Source organism: Hyperolius riggenbachi, chromosome 2, assembly GCF_040937935.1.
Source record: "Hyperolius riggenbachi isolate aHypRig1 chromosome 2, aHypRig1.pri, whole genome shotgun sequence".
In the NCBI taxonomy this organism is placed as follows: domain Eukaryota; kingdom Metazoa; phylum Chordata; class Amphibia; order Anura; family Hyperoliidae; genus Hyperolius; species Hyperolius riggenbachi.
Window position 1 is genome coordinate 89,915,885 of NC_090647.1, and position 23,142 is coordinate 89,939,026.

Genomic DNA, 23,142 nt, shown 5'->3' on the forward strand with positions numbered 1-23,142 from the left:
CTAACGCCGATTGGCGTAAACTGGTCGTCTGCAAGTTTCCATGGAAACGGCCGGTTCGAGCGGCCTTTCCATGTCCGTTCACGGAGGCTGTCTCCGTGAACAGCCGGAGAGCCGCCGATCGCGGCTCGCCGGCAAAATGTAAACACGCGGGGAAGAAATCCCCGCTTCTTACATCATACGGCGCTGCTGCGCAGCAGCGCCGTAAGGCAGATCGGCGATCCCCGGCCTCTGATTGGCCGGGGATCGCCGTCATTTGATAGGCTGAAGCCTATCCTACAATGCGCAGGACGGATATCCGTCCTGCGCAGCTCAGAGGGGAAGGGAGAGGGAGGGAGAGGGACGGAGCGCTGAAAACGCTGCGGAGGGGGGCTTTGAAGAGCCCCCCCCCCGCAAAGCGCAGAGAGCCGGCGGCGATCAGACCCCCCCAGCAGGACATCCCCCTAGTGGGGAAAAAAGGGGGTAAGTCTGATCGCCCTGGCTAAAACCTGATCTGTGCTTCGGGCTGGAGAGCCTACGCAGCACAGATCAGCCAGAAAGCCACTGGTCGGCAAGTGGTTAAAGAGGAAATCCAGTGAAAATAATGTAATAAAAAAGTGCTTCATTTTTACAATAATTATGCATAAATGATTTAGTCAGTGTTTGCCCACTGTAAAATATTTTAAATCCTTGATTTATATTCTGACATTTATTACATGGTGACATTGTTACTGTTGGCAAGTGATGTAGCTGCTGCTTGCTATTTTGGCAGTTGGACACACCTGTAAACAGCTATTTCCCACAATGTAACAGGGTTCACAGACAGGAAACTGCCAGAAGTACCTCGGTACTCAGAGCTTCTTGTGGGAGGGGTTTCACCACAATATCAGTCATACAGCGCCCCCTGATGGTCTGTTTGTGAAAAGGAAAAGATTTCTCATGTAAATGGGGTATCAGCTACTGATTGGGATAAAGTTCAATTCTTGGTCGGAGTTTCTCTTTAACTGTCCATTAGAATGGCTCACAATGTAATTCCTACCACAGTCATGTCTTTATATGTATCGTGTAGTCTAGGGCCAATTTAGGGGGAAGCCAATTCACTTAATTGTATGTTTTTGGGATGTGGGAGGAAACCAGAGTGTCTGGAGGAAACCCACATAGACACAGGGAGAGCATACAAACTTCGTGCAGATAGTGCCCTGGCTAAGATTCGAGTCGGGGACTCAGGGCTGCAAAGCGAGAGTGCTAACTACAACGTCACTGTGCTCACATTAGAAATCTGCAGTTTGGCACTATACGCACTGATGGAGTGTTTACGGCACTTGGCTGCAAAATGAATTACATACAATTCATTTACCAGAAGGATCAATGCTTAGAGAATTATTGTAGAGAAGCAGTGTAAAGATTTTCCCATTTATTTGCAGCCACCTGAAGAAAGCACATTGTTGCTGAGGAGTGCATGCTGAGCTGCCACTAGGGAAGCTTTGCTGTATATTGTCTTGAGAAAGAGACCCAGGTGGTCTTGAAAATGTTGGTTTGGTTAGCTACAGTGAAGAATGTACAATGGAGTGCTGAATGTAAGCATCATTTCTTCTGGTGCTTGGAATTAGCGAATCGTCAGAAGACTTTTGCACCTCCATCTCATCTGCTTTGTCATTAGAAGTGCTGGGCATACATCATCGGTTCACTCTTACATAAAACTCAGATTGATGTGGATGGAAACCCTGATTATGAGAAAAACATAAATGCTACTATTGCAGGTTGTTTTTTGGAAATGCGATTCGCCTGACACTAATGCTGAGAAATATTGTTTCTGAAACACTAAAGGTGGCCATTGTGTGACGATTTTACCCTTCCATTGTGGCCATTGTGTGACAATTTTACCCTTTCATAACTGGCAGATTCGATCAACGTTATCGAACCTTTAAGAAATTGAGGCTGCAAACAATGCCAGATCAATCACAGGACAGATAATTTTGCTTGATTGGGTGATGAACTTGTTGTTAGCGCTGTTCTATTTGGCAGCAGAGCCAACTCTCACCTTTCCTATTGCTGTGCGTCCTCCCGTGTCTGGTGGCTACTTTGTGAAATTCAAGCTCATCACTGACCACTTGCCTAAAACATGCCCTGTATTACTTTACAAAGTCAGCAGTAGGGATTAATGAGCACATTTTCATGAGAAGAGTAACTGTACCTGCTTATGTTCCTGAAGACAGAGAGAGTTGATTTACGTAGATTTCAGTCTCCTGCCTTGGCTCTCCATGCTTCACCCCATCCTCGTGACACTTCCTGTTTCACAGCGGAAGTTCTCGCTCTGAAGTATTAGGGGGATGGAGCACAGCATGGAGTATCACAGCAAGAGGCGGACATCCACATCAATTAACTTTGTTTCTCTCAGTCCTCCTCGCGGATGAAAGCAAATTCAGCGACTCTTAAAAATACTTTGCTCACTAATTCCTGCTGCTGACTTTGTAAAATAATACAATATAGAGGGCATGTTTTACGCCAGTAGTTAGTGATAAGCTTGAATCTCTCTTAGTAGTAATTTTTCAGAGAAATTCGAACTTAAGTGCGAAATCGTACTGTGAAATCTTTGTGAAATTAGTTTAGTTTCTGTTCAAAATTGTGATCCATAATTGTACAAAGATGCATTTTGAACTATAACTTTCTCATGCCCATAGACTTCAATGCATTTATGCGAAAATGTGTTTTGGGATATTCTGCTTTCTTATGCTTCCTAGACTTCAATGTATTTGTACAAATATTGCACAAAATTACACAAAAACAAAATTACCCATAAAATCCAAATGGCGATTAGATTCATAAGTGCGAAAAATTACATGACTTTTCACTAAACCGAAATTACTCGTTACAATCAACAATACCGATAGTGGTAGAATCTTTCATTTCGCTTGCATAGGTGATGTGGTCCATGGTTTAAAGGGGTTCTGTGGATATTATTAAAAACAAAAAGTGACACTTACCTGGGGCTTCTAGCGGCCCCCTGTAGCTGTCCTGTCCCTGGCCGTCCTCTACGATCCTCCAGTTGTATTCGTCTAGTTAGACAAGTAATTGGACTGTGAGTGGCGGCGGGGAACAGAGGATCGTAGAGGACTATTCGGGACAAGACAGCAGTAGGGGGCTGGTAGAAGCCCAGGGTAAGTGTCACTTTTTGTTTTTAATAATATCCACAGAACCCCTTTAAGATGTGGAAAATTTAAATTGTTCCAGTTCTTTGACTGGCACAACTTATAAAGCCTTCAGAAATAGAGTCTGAAGAAAGCTTTTTAGAAAGTTACTCTTTTCATTTAACGTGTTCCTGTACCAAACAAAGTGCTCCAAATGGTTTTTACCTATATAAAGAGAAGTCTCTGGATAATCTAGAGGTTTCCCCGTCCCCCTCCTCCTTGCTGTTCCAGTGCTGGGACATCCCGAAGCCCACTGTCAAAGGCTTGTTGACAGTGCCTGGCTGCACTGCACGGATGGCTTGCGCAGTAGCATATAGCCGAACGGGCACAGCTTTTTCTTCCAAACCTGTCCGGCAGCTTCCTGCTATTGCACAAACGCTAGCCATCCTGTAGAGTGCAGCCCTGCTCATTCTTGTACAGGAGTTTGGCCGCGAGCGTCGGGGGTCCTAGTGCTGGAGGAGAATGGGGGTAAGCCTCTGCAGGATCCAGATGCTTCTTTCTACTGAGGGAAGTATGTACATTTTTGTCCATAGGTTTGCTTTATTGAACAAGTGACACCCATGCTAACCTAGAAATAAAATCTATAAGTAGATAAATACTAGTTCTGCTTACATAACAGATGTATTGCACTGTCCACGTTATGATTCATGTGACTTTTGTAAAGGAAAAGCAGAGAATCCTGTTCTAGACAGTTTCCATCTTGGTTACCTTTTAATGACGCTAATCCTGGCATTTCCTCCCTCACTCTTTTTTTTTTCCTCCTCTTGCTAATTGTGTGTTTGTTACCCGCCCTCGTCCCAGAATCTTCAGACACTCCCACTGAGGTCTATACTAGGAAATGCACTGGAAATGCACTGTCTTATGTCATTAGAAGGAGGGGTAAATAATGGGAAGAGGAGGAATATATTATAGATAAAAATACCCCCTAGCATGCAACTGTTTAGGCAGCCGATGGCAATAACTCCAAACCATAACAGCAGAAAAAAAGTTTTTAATGTAGGATTCGCTTCTTTATCACGGGAACCTTAACGGAGAGGGGTATGGATGGTTCCTTTTAAACAATACCAGTTGCCTGGCAGTCCTGCTGAACTCTTTAGGTGTAGTAGTGGCTGGATCGCACACCTGAAACAAGCATGCAGCTAATCCAGTCTGACTTCGGTCAGAGCACCTGATCTGCATGCCTGTTGAGGGGCTGTGGCTAAAAGTATTAGAAACACAGGCTCAGCAGGGGAGTCAGGCAACTGGTATTATTTTAAAAGGAAAAATCCATATCCTTCTCAGTTAAGGTTCCCTTTAATACACTGAGACCAGTTGCTTTTGAAATGTGATTTTTATGGTGACAATTCCGCCTTAAGTTAGCCAATATATGGTGATACCTTGATTCAAAACTTCCTGCTGCAACTGTTAAAGTGTACCTGTAAGAAAAAAAAACAAAGAGATAGATACTTACCTCAGCAGGGAGAAGCCTCTGGATAATGAGGAGGCTTCCTCCATCCTCCCCATCCCCACCGGGACCCTATGAACCTATTTAACAAGGACTTGTCAAATAGGTCCGTACGGCCGCGCTCACATGTGCTTGAGTGACTTTGCGCCTCCACAGTACTGCCCCTCTCATACACGGACAAGAGTGTGGCTGTGGTGAAGAAAAGGGTCCCGGCAAGCAGTGTGGGCTCAAGAAGGATTGTGGAATTCTCCAGAGCATCCAGGGACTTACATATACTGAGGTAAGTATATAAAGTTAGCATTTTTTTTCTCACAAGTTTTACTTTTAAAGCAGATAAAATGGTAAGCACTGTGGAGAGCTGCTGATAAATGTGATATGGGAGGGAGACGTTATTGCAGAGTAATTCATGGTGTTTTATGGCTGTACTGCAGAAAGTGAGTGATTTATTCAGTATTAAGAAAAAAAATAACGCATTTGAAGACCGCTTTATTTCCAAAGTAAATGAAAACATTACAGCTTAAATGGCTGGAAAACATCTACTGTCTCATAAAACGACCTTAAATCGTTTAATAGCCGTAAAAATGCTCACAGATAGGAAAGGACAGTTAAATATTCAGACATGATTGGACCATCATCAGGGATGTTAGCTGTCTGGCCAGAAAAATAGAGAAGGCGGGCACCAATGCTCGTGTTGCCTTAAAAACAGGTTTTATTGGCAGCAGATGGTAAAAACCAGAGGAGGCCCCCGATGGAGAGCGCTCCCCCCTACCTGACAGCTGTTTCACAACAAGCGTTGTTTCATCAGAGGTGTTTTGCGGGGGTGCAGAGAGGCCGGTGACTGCGTTCAATAATGGCCGCTCTATGTATCAGGCAACGCGTCTCATGTCACCGCCCACTCCTCCCACCGTATGTGAGAGTCCTCCCCTCCTCCAATCGGACACTTTGTGTACAATATACGTAGTGCCGTAATGCACCTATCCCTGCAGGGGGCGGGAGAGAATCGCCCAATCATGAGCCGCAAAATACGAAGGATACATGCAGCCTTCAATACGGATTCCGAAACATCCCAATTCACTCCACCTGCTGGGTGGCTATGACAACCACCAAGTACACATCGCCCATAGGAGGAAAGGGTTTCCCACATAATACAGTAGGGCATAAGAAGGCCGGAGTGTAAGTGGACACAGCATCTAGCAGAACAGCCACCACTAATATCTCATGGAAAACACAGAAACTAGTGCAGAGGATATGGGGAGCATACATTATATCCTACAGCAACCTGCCCCGTTACACACCATACAGTGTTCTGAAAGGGGGGAGAGAGAGAGAGGAAGAAGAGTGAAAGAAAAAGAGAACAGGACAACCCGGGAAACGGCAAGGCCCATGAACAACTAACAATATATAAATAAACCCCATACTTTAGGGCAAATACAATAAACCAATATTTCAGCAACAATGACAGCTAGAGAGAGTCAATAGGGCTCCAGAAAACAACTTAATTCGTTTTTATCATTTAATCCTAAACTTCCTACCGCATTGGTCACAGCAATAATTTTTACCTCCCTCTGTAGAAGTACTTTAATTCTATTCCCTCCCCTAGCTAGGGGTTTTACGGTACACAAACCCACAATTTTCATTGCTGTGACATCACCACCATGACAATCGTTAAAATGTTCTATCACCCTCGGACAGCCGTGTCCTGAACCAATCGACCTCTTATGTTCCTGGAGCCTTTCTATCATCTCTCTAGTAGTCATTCCTATATAAAATCTACCACAAGTGCAATAGAGTGCGTATACCACATATTTTGTACTACAGGTAATAAAGTCCTTGATCTCAAAACTTTGACCACCCAGTATAATGCTTTTACGTTTCTCAGTGAAGGGGCAGGTTGAGCAATGCCCGCATGGATAATTCCCACTCGGCACAAAACCTGACAACCAAGTTGTCCTGTTTTTACCTTTAAATTCGCTACAAGTTACTGTGTCGCCAATTGTCCTGCACCTTCTAAATGAGACCACTGGGGGATCCCGTACCTTATCTTTTAAAAAAGGATCGTCTCTCAGCATAGTCCAATTCCGATTAATGACTTCTTTAATCTTTCCTGCCATCGGAGAAAAGTCAAACGTAAAGAATGATCTCCTGGAAGATTGGTTCCCTCTTTCCCCTTGTTGATTTCTCGCTCTTTTCCAGTTCCTTGGTTTACTAAATGCTCTTTGCAGGGCATCCTCCACTACTTTCTCTGGGTATCCTCTTTGTAAAAACCGATTTCTCAAATCATGTGCTTGAATCAGAAAGTCTTCATCCGTCTTATTATTTCTACGTAATCTCATGAACTGGCTGAAGGGAATAGATTTCTTTGTATGGTCTGGGTGATAACTATTCCAATGAAGGACCGCATTGGTTGCGGTTACCTTACGATAACCTCTTGTAAAATAGGGGGCAGGCGAGGGGGGAGGAGGAGAGAAGAGACAGGTAACCTGGAAGGGGCTACCACAGGACGAAACGAAGAAATAATGGACTCCTGTCCTATCACTGAAGAAATGCAAATAGTGAATATAAGTGGGGAGCATATACCTGATGAATGTTTACAGACTCTGAAGAAGGGTTTAAACTTTGCAATTGTCCAACAATTCGAATATTTCAGATTTGAGGTGGATCTATACATGGCCATTAGGCGATTAAATATTGATAAATTTTTTGCCATCAAGCAATCTAAGGGTGAGGGATGTGAACCTGAAGGAGACTCCCCTATAGGGAATCGGGGCTTTATACCTCCAGAGTTATCAACTACCCAGGACTTGCAATGTTTGCAAGTCCTGGAAGATTTATTAAGAGAAAATAAACAGATTGAGGCAGCCCAGCAAGTATTTAAACCATGCAAATATGTTAAACCATTTCCAGTAACAGCGGGATCCTCTCTTGATATTTTTCAACCAACTGTGCTGAGGGAAATGAAGGCCCTGATATATCCAGAAGATAAACCAAATTTAACATCTATGGAAACTAAGGCACTGTCCTGGCTCAGATCACGGGAGGACTTAATTGTCAAAAAAGCCGATAAAGGCGGAAATGTTGTGATTATGAGTATTGACTACTATAAAAAAGAAGCGTATCGGCAATTAAATGATACTGATTGTTATGTTAGATTAAAATCGAGTCCAACCCTGATCTACCAGAGACAGCTTGGATCCTTTTTAAGAATAGGGGTAGAGCAACAAGTGATTACTAAATCTTCCACTTTTTCCTGTGTCTCCAGTGTGGTACTTCCTCCCTAAGATTCACAAGTCCCTGGTGGAGCCACCGGGCAGGCCGATCGTGTCGGGACGGAGGTCTCTTACGGAGCCCCTGTCCCGGTACCTGGACCACACCCTTAGGCCCCTGCTGTCTGGAGTCCCGTCGCTACTGAGGGATACTATGGAATTGCTGGATAGAATTAATGAGTGGCCATATGAGCATGACTGGTCGGTGGCCAGCATCGATGTGGTGAGTTTATACAGCCGTATCCCTCAGGCGATGGGGGTTCGGACGGTGTGGGGCCTTATGCGGGGGGCGGGATGGAGTGGGCAGTTGGTGGACTTTGTAGGCGCTGGCCTGCAATTCGTCTTAGAGCATAACGCCTTTCAATTTGACAATGTATGGTACCGGCAGATATCAGGCACAGCGATGGGGACCTGTGTGGCCCCCACATTCGCTAATCTTTATCTGGCCGAATGGGAGAGGCGTTATGTTCTTTGCGATACCAGTCCATTCCGTTCCTCGATTAGGGTGTGGTCCCGGTACATAGACGACGTCTTGGTCGTTTGGTCATCCACCAGGGACCGATTTGATGAGTTTTTGAATTATCTTCAGGTTAATGATATGAATATGAAGTTTACAAATGAATGGGGAGGGAAGGAGGTGCCATTTCTGGATGTGGTGGTGGGACTATCACCCCAAGGCTATTTTACAAGAGGTTATCGTAAGGTAACCGCAACCAATGCGGTCCTTCATTGGAATAGTTATCACCCAGACCATACAAAGAAATCTATTCCCTTCAGCCAGTTCATGAGATTACGTAGAAATAATAAGACGGATGAAGACTTTCTGATTCAAGCACATGATTTGAGAAATCGGTTTTTACAAAGAGGATACCCAGAGAAAGTAGTGGAGGATGCCCTGCAAAGAGCATTTAGTAAACCAAGGAACTGGAAAAGAGCGAGAAATCAACAAGGGGAAAGAGGGAACCAATCTTCCAGGAGATCATTCTTTACGTTTGACTTTTCTCCGATGGCAGGAAAGATTAAAGAAGTCATTAATCGGAATTGGACTATGCTGAGAGACGATCCTTTTTTAAAAGAGAAGGTACGGGATCCCCCAGTGGTCTCATTTAGAAGGTGCAGGACAATTGGCGACACAGTAACTTGTAGCGAATTTAAAGGTAAAAACAGGACAACTTGGTTGTCAGGTTTTGTGCCGAGTGGGAATTATCCATGCGGGCATTGCTCAACCTGCCCCTTCACTGAGAAACGTAAAAGCATTATACTGGGTGGTCAAAGTTTTGAGATCAAGGACTTTATTACCTGTAGTACGAAATATGTGGTATACGCACTCTATTGCACTTGTGGTAGATTTTATATAGGAATGACTACCAGAGAGATGAGAGAAAGGCTCCAGGAACATAAGAGGTCGAGTGGTTCAGGACACGGCTGTCCGAGGGTGATAGAACATTTTAACGATTGTCATGGTGGTGATGTCACAGCAATGAAAATTGTGGGTTTGTGTACCGTAAAACCCCTAGCTAGGGGTGGGAATAGAATTAAAGTACTTCTACAGAGGGAGGCAAAAATTATTGCTGTGACCAATGCGGTAGGAAGTTTAGGATTAAATGATAAAAACGAATTAAGTTGTTTTCTGGAGCCCTATTGACTCTCTCTAGCTGTCATTGTTGCTGAAATATTGGTTTATTGTATTTGCCCTAAAGTATGGGGTTTATTTATATATTGTTAGTTGTTCATGGGCCTTGCCGTTCCGGGTTGTCCTGTTCTCTTTTTCTTTCACTCTTCTTCCTCTCTCTCTCTCCCCCCTTTCAGAACACTGTATGGTGTGTAACGGGGCAGGTTGCTGTAGGATATAATGTATGCTCCCCATATCCTCTGCACTAGTTTCTGTGTTTTCCATGAGATATTAGTGGTGGCTGTTCTGCTAGATGCTGTGTCCACTTACACTCCGGCCTTCTTATGCCCTACTGTATTATGTGGGAAACCCTTTCCTCCTATGGGCGATGTGTACTTGGTGGTTGTCATAGCCACCCAGCAGGTGGAGTGAATTGGGATGTTTCGGAATCCGTATTGAAGGCTGCATGTATCCTTCATATTTTGCGGCTCATGATTGGGCGATTCTCTCCCGCCCCCTGCAGGGATAGGCGCATTACGGCGCTACGTATATTGTACACAAAGTGTCCGATTGGAGGAGGGGAGGACTCTCACATACGGTGGGAGGAGTGGGCGGTGACGTCAGACGCGCGGCCTGATACATAGAGCGGCCATTATTGAACGCAGTCACCGGCCTCTCTGCACCCCCGCAAAACACCTCTGATGAAACAACGCTTGTTGTGAAACAGCTGTCAGGTAGGGGGGAGCGCTCTCCATCGGGGGCCTCCTCTGGTTTTTACCATCTGCTGCCAATAAAACCTGTTTTTAAGGCAACACGAGCATTGGTGCCCGCCTTCTCTATTTTTCTGGTTTGATGTAAAGTGATGCTATGGCGGTTGCACAGTGTATGTGAACCTTTGGAAGCCTGTTATATATTTTTGCTGGTCAATCACAAGGCTGAAGTGCCAGTCATTCCTTCTTTTTGTGGAAAATGTTAGCTGTCTGGTGTGAGAATAGAAAGGGGGAGCTTCTCGCAAACATAGTATACAAAGGGACAAAAACAGAAATTAAAGTGAAAAACAGCCAATATGTTTGGCAACTATACTTTCTGGTAGCATAAGTGTTGTATGGTGTCCGCTTGTCGTGGACCAATCGTGACTCTCCATGCTGACAACCTGTGTAACGTGTGACGTAGGTACGTCGGGAATGTTACACAAGTACACAAGTGTGTAGGGTAAGCTGAAGAGGTGCCCAATATGCAATAAAATATATTAAAAACAAATACAATAGAAAAAATGAGGTGGCTTACTTTAAGGATGACAAATTCATAAGAAAATTATTTTTATTACTACAAAGCACAGGCAATGCGTTTCGTGGGAACTCGCCCACTTCCTCAGGCCAAATAGTGCCTACAACCATGAAAAAAGGAAAAGAGGCGCTTAGTGCTACAATAACAGCAATATATAAAACATAAATGCACATGCATACATAAATATCTCCATTTCACCATCAGAACATATATACCGGTATGTAACGGATGCATACAATCTATACTTACACAAGTGTGTGTTTGTGACCCTGCAGCAAAAGTCTATATGAAGCTAAATTCCTTTTTCTTTTGCATTTTTACGCCAAATTATCCACCCCTACACACACACATTCACATGCGCACACACAGAGGAGAACTCCCAGCAGCAGCCATTCATTTACGGGGCACCTGAAAAACCTCTTTGCACCAGACATTGAAGCATACTCAGGTGACAACCTGCCATCCAATTGGACAGCAGTGTCACCTGATGGGGAATTGGATTGGAAGCCAGCCAAAGACTGCTCGCTGGCTTCCCTGTGGATGGGTGGTTCCAGCACTGCTATTCTATATATGGTCCACCAATATTTTAGAGATGCAGTGGACTGTATCTATAAGTAATACGTTCTGTGAGTGGGGTGCCGGTAAAAAAGCCTCAGGGGGCCGCATTCCGCCTTAGTTTGAGGACCGCTGGCTTAGAGTTTCACTTTAGAGTTACCGATTACCCAGCAAGCTCATGGGGATTCAGAACTCCTAGGAGTGTGTGAGGGACTACAAAGGACCAAAAAGCACTCTTACTAAAATGTTATGCAAACCAATTTGCCGCCTTAAAATACTGTAGAAGGCATTTGTGACTATTCAGATTGGAGTGGGCATGTGATGTCTCCCACGATGCATCACTGCTGAATATGCAAATCATCCTTTGTTGTCCCTGTAAGATAAACACACCTCCAGAACCGCTGGAATGCAATGGTGTGAGAGCTTGTTGATTGTACAGAGCCACAATAATCCAACATACATACAGACTGTTTTGGATTGGTCCTTGATCCTCATCAGTATGGCATGGATTAATATGGCTCTGTGGGACTTGAAACACCCAGAGTTACAGACTATCCAACAAGCTCATGGTGAACCAGAACTCCTAGGAGTGTGTAAGGGGCTACAAAGGACCAAAAAACCCTCTTACTAAAATGTTATGCAAAACAAGTTTGCCTTCTTAAAACTTCCTGGTTTCACTTTAAGCAGTGCTTTTTTTTTATATCAGGAACATGCAATAGTAATAAAGCCAGCTTGCTGTGCTACACAATGGCAGACATAAAGTATTTCATATCTGCTTCAGTAGCCTCAATAGTAATAGAATTAAAAGAATGTGACAAATTGAGTGACCGCTTTCTCTCTTTTTTTTTCTTATTTGGCCACAGTTGGAATAATAAAGAAACCACATGCATGGCTTAGCTGAAAGCTCAGCGTAACGTTATCTTTTAAAATGTTCTTTGCTCTGACAGTTCCAGCGGGACCTTTCGAGGACCTTTCCCAAGCAGCAGTTTCTCCCCTATTAATTGAGATTGCTCATAATTTCCAAACTATAACTTTGCAATTACACGAAATCTTATTATAAACCTCATTCTGCATATTAGAAAAGGGTCATTGAGAATGTAAGAACATAGTCGCCGTCCCCCTAATGTCAGAGCGCATAATCCACACAGGGGACATGCAGAGAATTCAGATTCCCTGTGCCTGGTGAAGGACAGACCAGCACAAAAAGGCCTCTCAGTAATGACGATCATGGTGTGCTATATATATATATTGTTTCATTAGAATAAGTTATCAATCTCAAAGGAGAACATTGGTTTTTATAGCTGTATCAGTCTAAAAAAAGACTTTATGTAAATTGTGTGCCTGTAGCGATTTCTCATCCCGAGGTGGCTGTTCACTGCCACGTGGAGAATAGATTCACCATTTATCAGTAGTCTTTCATTGCGGTAAATAACATGGTTTAGATAAGAAGATGTGTTTATCCTTTATTAAATCTGTCTGAGGGGATGGCCTGCTGCTGTGTGTTCATCAGGCATACAAATCAGCGGCTTTCATACAGCTCTGTCTTGAGGAAATCACTGTATCCAGCCATTCTCTGTGGTAAACCACAGGTGACAAATGGCAGAAAGCTAATGTCCATTGTATGCAATCATCAATGATGACGGTGGAAATATTTGCAATGTGATAGGTGCAAAGTTATTTTATTGTGCCACCTGGTGTTCCACTGCTAGGGTTGCTCGTAATCAAAATTCTGAGTAGTACTTAATGGCCGAGGGAGAGGGGTGTCAACTTACCCATGCCGCCGCCCAGAGCCGGGACATGGTCCTCCAGCACCCAAGGCTGAGACACCAAAGTGCGCCCCTCCATCCCTCCCACCCCAGCCGTCACACACTGATTGCTATTAGACTAAGAGGCGCCTCAGGGCCCCCAACACCTTAATCTCTAGTTATCTGGCTTGCAGGCACTGCCATGTATCTCCTTTTCTTATTTCTCTTTGCTTTACACCCAACAGGGGAATTATGAGTTGTGAGCCCCCTCCTACACTGCGCCCTGAGGCTGGAGCCTCTCTTGCCTCTGCCTTGGCCCGACCCTGCCGCCGCCTATAGCCAATGTGCTCCACTCCAAACGTCACTCCCACGCTTCCTTCTTACGGGTTGAAGGAGGAAGTGTGGGAGTGACATGGAATACGAGTGGAGCACATCGGCTATAGGCGGCGGCATGGGTAAGTTAAACCCCCCCTCCCTTGGCCAATAAGTGCAACTCGTAATTTTGATCACAAGCAGCCCTACTCTTTACTGCCGAGGGGGGGCCAGGATTATTCCAGCAGATTTGACGGGATTTGGACTAGTCCATCTAATCATGGGGAAGTTTCAGTGTTTCCTTTATTCTTTACAAACGCATTCCTTAGAAAGTATCTATACAAAGATGATGGCTGGCCTCTCTACTCATTGGCGCAGTATTCTGGCAGTTAGACTGGGCAACTGTTATTCAGCAAGTGGTTTTGAAAATGGGAAAAAAAAAACTGAGAATCTCCTATGAAGAGATGTACCAATCCAAAACCTGTCAGATCTGTCAGATATCTACTGCCTACTCTAAGCAAGAGGAATACAGGAGAAAAGTAATATATAGTGCATTTTACTCTGGGACAACCATACTGAATTTACATGTATGTATTTTACATTTTAGTGATAGTGGTCCTTACATTAGAAGATGTGATAAAACTTTTTTTTTTGTAAGGAGTATTTTACATCCTATGGAATTACCATTACTATAGCAGCAATTTGTACTATAAAATGTCTGTCAAACACTTTTTGATGTACTGTGCATGTTAGTCAGCTGCTACTATGTTAATTTGGAATTGTATTTGGTAAAATATGGTGACTTTTGATGTACACTTGTATTATAAGATTGGTGTCTGTATGTGCTTTAGACTACTTTCACACTGGGGCGTTGCCTAGCCTTCTCAGTCTAACCAGGATTTAAGCAGAGGTGAAAAGTTGCATCACGCATTATGCATGTGGTGCGACGTATACAGGGAGTCATACAGTACGTTAAAAGGGTTAACTTGCACTTTATGCGGTACCGCCCTGCAGGCATCGTGTTATGGCAACTGATTCCATCGCACTGCACTGCTAAAGCGTCAGTGTGAAAGTACCATTACAAGATATTTGCATTAGCAATTCGATTATATTGTCCGACACAACACCCCACTGTCAATGAAGCCTTAGGCCGGTTTCAATGATCGCATCGCATCAAAACAAGCTTTATAGATACCTGCAGTATTGAGCCTTCGTGTAATTCTTAGCAGCAAAGCAAATCATAACTTAGGCTCTCTAGAAGTGCATACCCATTGCAAGCAAATGCATTGAAAAAATGTGCTTCCACGCATGTGCACCGCAACGGTAATTTGAAACAGTTTAAAATATTTGCAGCACCATTGACTAACATGACTTCCAGTCAACATGCGTTGCCGCAGATTCTGACCCATAACGCAGTGATGACCTCGCATCAAATCAGATGCTTCCATCGTAGCACATTAGGTATGAAATGTCCCATAGACTTTCATTGCTTTAGCGTCGCCCTGTGTTAAAAATGGGTAACGCTTTGTTATGAAAACACGCTAGTGTGATAGGGGCCTCACTCAATTAAATATTTTATATATGTGCACTTACAGTGGCAAGAAAAAGTATGTGAACCCTTTGGAATTATATGGATTTCTGCACAAGTTGGTCACAAAATGTGATCTGATCTTCATCTAAGTCACAACAAATAGACAATCACACTTTGCTTTAACTAATATCACACAAATAATTAAATGTTTCCATGTTTTTATTGAACACACCATGTAAACATCCACAGTGCAGGTGGAAAAAGTATGTGAACCCCTAGACTATTGACATCTGAAAAAGCTAATTGGGCTGAGGTATTAGCCAGCTGGAGTCCAATCAATGAGATGAGTTTGGAGGTGTTGGTTATAGCTTCCCTGCCCTATAAAAAACACACACCAGTTTGGGTTTGCTTTTCCCAAAAAAGCATTGCTTGATGTGAATGATGCCTCACACAAAAGAGCTCTCAGAAGACCTACGATTAAAGGGAAGGTTCAGGGAGGGGATTTAAAAAATAAAAATAAATTTCCACTTACCTGGGGCTTCCTCCAGCCCGTGGCAGGCAGGAGGTGCCCTCGCCGCCGCTCCGCAGGCTCCCGGTGGTCTCCGGTGCCCGACCCGGCCAGGCCGGCTGCCAGGTCGGGCTCTTCTGCGCTACATTTCCTGGCACTTCTGCGTCCCACGCCGGCACGCTGACGTCATCGGACGTCCGCCGGGCTGTACTGCGCATGCGCAGAACTACTGCGCCTGCGCAGTACAGCCCGGCGGACGTCCGATGACGTCAGCGCGCCGGCGTGGGACGCAGAAGTGCCAGGAAATGGAGCGCAGAAGAGCCCGACCTGGCAGCCGCCCTGACCAGGTCGGGTCGGGCACCGGAGACCACCGGGAGCCTGTGGAGCGGCGGTGAGGGCACCTCCTGCCTGCCACGGGCTGGAGGAAGCCCCAGATAAGTGGAAATTTATTTTTATTTTTTTAATCCCCTCCCTGAACCTTCCCTTTAAGAATTGTTGACATGCATTAAGCTGGAAAGGGTTCTAAAAGTATCTCCAAAAACCTTGCAGTTCATCAGTCCACGGTAAGACAAATTGTCTATAAGGGCCCATTCACACCTGAGCGGGAATCGCACGATTCCCGCTCGCGGCAAACCGCTAGCGGTTCTGCAAGAACCGCTACACATTGTAGCCAGTGGCCGTGTTCTCACTGCCGCGGTTGCGGTTAGCGATAACCGCAACCGCGTTGCATGCAGCGGTTTGCCGGCGACGAGCGTTCCGCGATTTGCGATCGTGATTAGCGTGCATAGCACGCTAATCGCGATCGCTCCAAAACCGCCGCAGTGTCCAGTGATTTTTCCGCGCTAATCGCGGGAAAATCACTCCCGCAGAACGCCGGCGGTAATCGCCGGCGTTCTGCGGTTCTAAGTGTGAATGGGCCCTTAATGGAGAACGTTCAGCACTGTTGCTACTCTTTAGGAGTGGCCATCCTGTAAAGAGGACTGCAAGAGCACAGCACAGAATGCTCAATGAGGGGAAGAAGAATCCTAGAATGTCAGCTGAAGACTTACAAAAGTCTCTGGCATATGCTAACATCCATGTTAGCAAATCTACGATATGTAAAACACTGAACAAGAATGGAGTTCATGGGAGGATGCCACAGAGGAAGCACTGCTGCCCCCCTCCCCCCCAAAACAAAATTGCTGCACGTTTAAAGTTTGCAAAAGAGCACCTGGATGTTCCATAGCAATACTGGCAAAATATTCTGTGGACAGATGAAATCAAGGTTAAGTTGCTTGGAAGAAACACAAGACACTATGTGTGGAGAAAAAGAGGCACAGCACACCAACATCAAAATCTCATCCCAACTGTAAAGTGTGGTGGTGGGGGAATCATGGTTTGGGGCTGCTTTACTGCCTCAGGGCCCAGATCGATTGCTAACTTCGAAGGAAAAATGAATTCTAAAGTTTATCAAGATATTTTGCAGGAGAACTTAAGGCCATCTGTCCACCAGCTGAAACTGACTGAGTCCTGACCTCAACCCGATTGAGATGCTGTGGCATGACCTCAAAAAAGCGATTTACACCAGACATCCCAAGAATATTGCTGAACTGAAACAGTTCTGTAAAGAGCAATGGTCAAGAATTACTCCTGACCGTTGTGCACATCTGATCTGCAATTACAGGAAACTTTTGGTTGGAGTTGTTGCTGCCAAAAAAGGTTCAACCAGTTCTTAAATCCAAGGGTTCACATACTTTCTCAACCTGCACTGTGAATGTTTACATGGTGTGTTCATTGAAAACATGGAAACATTTACTTATATGGGTGGGGTTAGTTTCCGCATCTAAGTCTATGGTTGTGACTTAGATGAAGATGAGATCACATTTTATGACCAGTTTGTGCAGGAATCCATAATTCCAAAGAGTTCACATACTTTTTCTTGCTATTGTATGCGATTTTTAAACATGCATAAGGTCTTAACAAAGTGCCTTTTTGTTTTTATCTCTTTCTTTTTCTAACAAGGGTTAAATCTCAAAAAATGCCTACATAAAATACACAAAATGTTATTTTAATGATTTCTCTCTTTAATAAAATGTGTATTTCTATTCAGTCTCCCAAGATTACAGAAGCTTCTCAGTTGCTATGATTCCAGCGAAGCTGTCTTTTTGGGAGAACGTTACGGATATGGATTGAGTGCGAGGGGTTACAATTACATTACCGGCGGAGGCGGGTAAGTGATTAATGTAATCTGCAAGATGAAATTTTAATATAAATCAACAAAACTGGTTTCACTTAATATTCTACACTTTTATGTACTGTATAGTTTTCAGACCCATGGGTATGCAAAATTAGACAGCTGCATTTTAATTAAATTTACTTCTCGGTGGTTGCAAATAACTCCAGGGCCGCTGGGAAGCACGCAGTATAAAAGTTACTTGGATTACTTTTCTGTGTATAACAAACAAAGCTTAAAGAGAACCAGATATAAAATGAAGGAAAGGTTTTATACATACCTGGGGCTTCCTCCAGCCCCATACGCACGGATCGCTCCCACGCCGCCATCCTCCGCTGCCTGGATCCGCCGGTACTGGGTCCCGTCATTACCGCCAGTCGGCCGGCGGACGCGGCCAATTGTCCGCATCACAGGGGCTCCCTCCATATACCTACGCGTGCGGCTGCATACTGCGCAGCCGCCTGCGTAAGGGTATGGAGGGAGCCCCTGTGCATGCGGACAATTGGCCGCGTCCGCCGGAAGTGACGGGACCCGGTACCGCCGATACAGTAAGCGAAGGATGGCGGCGTGGGAGCGATCCAGGCTTATGGGGCTGGAAGAAGCCCCAGGTATGTATAAATCCTTTTCCTATTTTAGCTGGTCATTCGTCTCTGGTTCCCTTTAACTCTTATTTTGTGGTTTAAATAATCACAGATCTCACAGCTGTGGCACCCTTCTAAAGAACCCAACATGAAAACCTATAGTGTAGGTTGTGAAACACTGCATTGATATCGAAAAGAGTAAAGTCTTTTCTGTTGTACAGAAAGACAACTGTCACAGTCCTGATATGTGTGTCAAAACAGTAGATGATTACAGAAATACTGACTACAGAACTCCACTCTTAACTTCCCTCCTTCTGAAATTGGTCCCGAACTCTTGCTTAGCACACAATGAAAAGTCTTTATTCTACATATAGTTGGTGAATTAAATTAGTGCTCTGTGATTTGTGTTTGTTAAGGCAGATCAAGGTGTCTATTTAGCTCTTAAAGGAGTCATCAGACAAACTTAAATACATGGGCTTAAATACAGCCCATTTACTTACCTGGGGCTTCCTGTCCCACGCAGACAGCTCTTTTCGCAGCTGCCGGCTGGGTCCCCTCCACGGTGCAGAGGACGACCTCGAGGTCGTCTTTACTGCGCTTGTGCGCCGCGCCACTGTGAATCAAGCCCACGTTGTGACAACGTGGGCTTGATTGATGGCGGCGCTTGGCGCAGTAAGGCGGTCGTCCTCTGCATTGTGTGGGGGACCCAGGCCAGCAGCTGCGAACGAAGCTGTCTGCGTGGGACAGTCAGCTGCAAGAGGGCTGGAGGAAGCCCCAGGTAAGTAAATGGGCTGTATTTGTTTGCCTGATGACTCCTTTAATAGTAACTGTGAATAGACTGCAGGAAAGCACTGCGTCTCTGCATACAGTAAACACTGAGGCTTAACCCTTTCTGTGCTCTCACCAAAAGTGAAACCAAGTAAAATTTGTTCAAATCTTTTAGAGCAGAGAGGAAGTTTTGAGCTAAGTTTTACTTTAAAGCGGACCTGTACTCAGAGCTTCCTCTCTGCTCTAAAAGATAAGCAACAGCAAAATAACCTTCAAAGAAAAAAACATTTCTTTGTTACAGCCGATACAAATTCTGTAATAAATCTGCAGTGTGTCTACTTCCTGTTTTCATGGAAGCAGACATGAGGTTAACATCCTGTTTTTACAAATTAGCCGCTTTACCAAGGCAGCCAGCTGAGAGATCAAATTACAGTTGTGATTAGTTACAAATGAGGGGGCATTAGACATGCAAATTTCTCTAGATAGATACAGGGTATATTTTTCTGTCTTATTTTGTCCTCTGCAAGAGGTCAGATCCACTTTAAAGACTTCCCCTTGGTCCTTAGGGCTTATTTCTAGTAGATGTCGTCATTCTGTGTGTGTGATGTCGCGTTCCTGGACAATCGACACAAATGTCTCCAAAGTACATGTGCTTCAGGGAGGAATGCAGTAGTTGTCCGGAAAAACACTTCAAACTGCATTTTTTTTCTTTATAGGAACGCATCCAATTTCCTGCACTTGGTTTAAACATCCCAATGATTTTCAATTGGCTATTATGTACATTTTTCGCATGTTAAGTGTCCAGAAATCTGATCAAAGTGGAAATTGGCCCTAAGTGTGACCACCACTGGGAAATTTTGGAGTACAACTTACTTTATTTCCACAGAATTTCGGCGAGAATATCTCTGGAACACTTTTTCTTGTGCAGTTTTCATTGAAAGAAACCCCTGGCTTTGTATTTGTTTGCTATTGTACTGATGTATTTTGGGTTGTTGTTTTTTAAATCCCCACATACTTTCATTGATTTGGGCATTGCAATAGGAATTACATTTATAAATCACAGCTTTTAAAAAATGTTTTGCAGTTCAAAAGTTATCAGCTGCATTTTTTTAAAAAGATTTCCTGAATATGTGCAATAGAATCTGCTAATTTCTAACAACCTTCATTTCAAGTGCCAAGGCAGCTGCTTAAAGCCGATCCGAGATGAAAAACGAACTATAACAAGTAACTTCTCTATATATCTTATCTAAAGTTTAGATAGTTTACACAACAAATCTAGCTGCAAACAGATTTAATAGAAAATGATTATTTCATCCTGTGATACAATGACAGCAGCCATGTTGTTTGTAAACATTACACAGGGGCAGGATTATCTGCACCATCAGCACTCAGACTGTGAAAAAAAACCTAAACCCCCCCCCCTCCTCCCCTCTGCCTCTGAAATCAATAGCTAGTAACACCTCCTCCTCCCCCTGCCCAGACTGAGCTCCCATGAGCCCTTGCTACTGCCAAGGCTCTCTGAAAACCTGTGGGCGTGGTTTATTTAGTTTATAGGGAATTCGAATATTAAAACAAAAACAAAAAAAGTATTTGGCTTGAGGAATGCCCTGTAAACAATAGGAAAGGAATACAATTATGCAATGAGTAAAAGTTCACCTCGGATCCACTTTAACAGCAGTGCCAAATAGATGCGTCATCCCCCTGGAACTAGCATGGAGTATGTGGGCCAGAGTATGACCGTCTCTGCCACTTGGTCATTTACCTTAATGATTTTTTAAATTGCATAGAAAATCCTGGTTGTTGTTATCGCTTATGATCTGTGTCTTGCTTTCTCCACAGAATGGTATTCAGCAGAAGAGCGGCAAAGGAGATAATAGGTAGTAAATGTCGGTGTTACAGCAATGATGCCCCGGATGATATGGTGCTGGGGATGTGTGCCAGTGGGCTTGGCATTCCCATCACTCACAGTCCACTCTTTCACCAGGTATGATGGCACTTATATTTCATCCCGTTCAGCGATAGGCAAAATTGGCTCTCCAGCTGGTAAGGAACTACAAGTCCCACAATGCATTTGCCTTTATTAATCATGACTGTGTCTATCAGTCTCCTGCAATGCATTGTGGGACTTGAAGTTCCTTAACGGCTGGAGAGCCAAGTTTGCCTATCACTGATCTAATATATTATTATATTATTAATATATTCTATATTATTATTATATTTTATTCCCCAGGATGTGATCTTACCACACACAGAGCAGCACAGCCATGCTTCACACAGTATGATTGGCTGCAGATACTTTGTTTAGAAACATCGGAGACTTCGTGATGACAGTTGTTAGCATTAATGTCTGGCAATTGTGTAACTCATGTGATTAACAGTTTAGAAACAAGTGTAGGGAATATATACAAACTCCATGCACACCACATCGTGAGACTTGAACTTGGGACTTTTGTGCTGCAAGATGTTAAGGTGACCACTAACGATACAATTCACCGAACGATCTTTCATTTCCAATCATTCATATGATCGATCGGAAACCATTGTTCGGGACCACCAACTGGTGAAAATCTCTTAACCAACGCAATCAGATTGATGGAATTGATATGAAAATTAGATCGCTTTCATTCATTTCATTACTTGTTTGGTGAATTACTGTATATTGTTAGTGGCCACCTTTAGACTGGTAGCCATATAGCAACTGAGCACGCACGCGCGTGCGCGCACACACACACACACACACACACACACACACACACACACACACACACACACACACACACACACACACACACACACACACACAGTACACAAACACACACACACACACACACACACACACACACACACACACACACACACACACACACACACACACACCTAGACACACACACACCTAGACACACACACACCTAGACACACACACACCTAGACACACACACCTAGATACACACACACACACACACACACACACACACACACACACACACACACACACACACACTTACTTGCTCGCTAACTTTCTCTTAAAGAAAATCTGTAATGTAAAAAACTACCCTGGGGGGTACTGACCTCGGGTGGGGAAGCCTCCGGAGCCTATTGAGGCTTCCCCCGTCCTCCTCGGTCCCACGGTGGCGGTGAAAATCCTCCCAGAGCGGCAGCGTTGTAAATATTTACCTTTTGGCTCCAACGCAGGCGCAATATCCACTCCTTCCCACAGAGACAGGCGGAAATGGCCAATCTCCGTCGGGCCGCTCTACTACGCAGGCGCAAGTCTCCTGCACCTGCGCAGTAGAGCGGACGCGACGGAGATCAACTATTTTCGACTATCTCCATCAGAAGAGCCGCAACAGCGCCCCCCCTGGAGCCCGAAAAGGTAAATATTGCACAGGCTGTCGGATTTGTTGCCTGTGCGTTCCGGGGGCTGCAGCGAGACCGCCGTGGGCCACACCTCAGTAGGGGGAAGCCTCTGGACCCTATCGAGGCTTCCCCCTACTGAGGTGAATACCCCCCGGGGGGACTTTTTTCGGTACAGGTTTTCAAAGCGCTCATGCAGAAACCGTGCAATCGAGCAAGAGTCAGGCCAGCTTCAGGTGCGATGCAATACCCGCCAGAGTCCAGAGACAGAACACCACACTCCTTCCCTCCCTTCACCTCCACTTTCCACATCTGCGCGCCCCGGCCAAGGCATACCTGAGTGATGAACTGTTTGAATATATCTCAAAGATACAACTGGGACTAGATTGATCGGTACTTTTGCTTGATTGTACTGGTTGTGCATGTGTGCTTTGATGTTTTAATATTATTTTGTTTAATTTGATTTTAGATAAGCGCACCACCGTGAGGACACCCATTCAGTATACACTAGCGCAGTGTTTTTATATGTTTTATACATCAGACTCTTGTGCATTTATTCCAAGGAAAAATATAAGTTACAGTGTGTTACGTCAGTCGGATACACTTATGTTCATTTTGGTCATGGCCTGCCTATTGCTGTTACAGCATCACACAGTTTTTGTGTGTCTAGGCAATATGGAAAGTAGGAATCATAAAAATAGTCCAAGTCTTAGCTTGGAATTCTTGAGCGAATGTGTAATGCTGATACACATTTATATAATCTTGTAGCACAGGTTGGGTCCTGTAATTTATCATGTGCAGTTATA

General features: G+C 44.3%; 1 protein-coding gene across 2 annotated transcripts in view; it reads left to right on the forward strand.

The window, feature by feature from the left end:
- B3GLCT (beta 3-glucosyltransferase) overlaps positions 1 to 23,142 on the forward strand; it is a 632,866-nt gene that overhangs the window by 595,337 nt on the left and 14,387 nt on the right. For both annotated transcript variants that reach the window (XM_068267036.1, XM_068267037.1), the window contains 2 exons: positions 17,511 to 17,630; positions 20,822 to 20,966. In XM_068267036.1, coding sequence (XP_068123137.1) covers positions 17,511 to 17,630; positions 20,822 to 20,966 — 265 coding nt within the window. The remainder of the gene's footprint in view (positions 1 to 17,510; positions 17,631 to 20,821; positions 20,967 to 23,142) is intronic.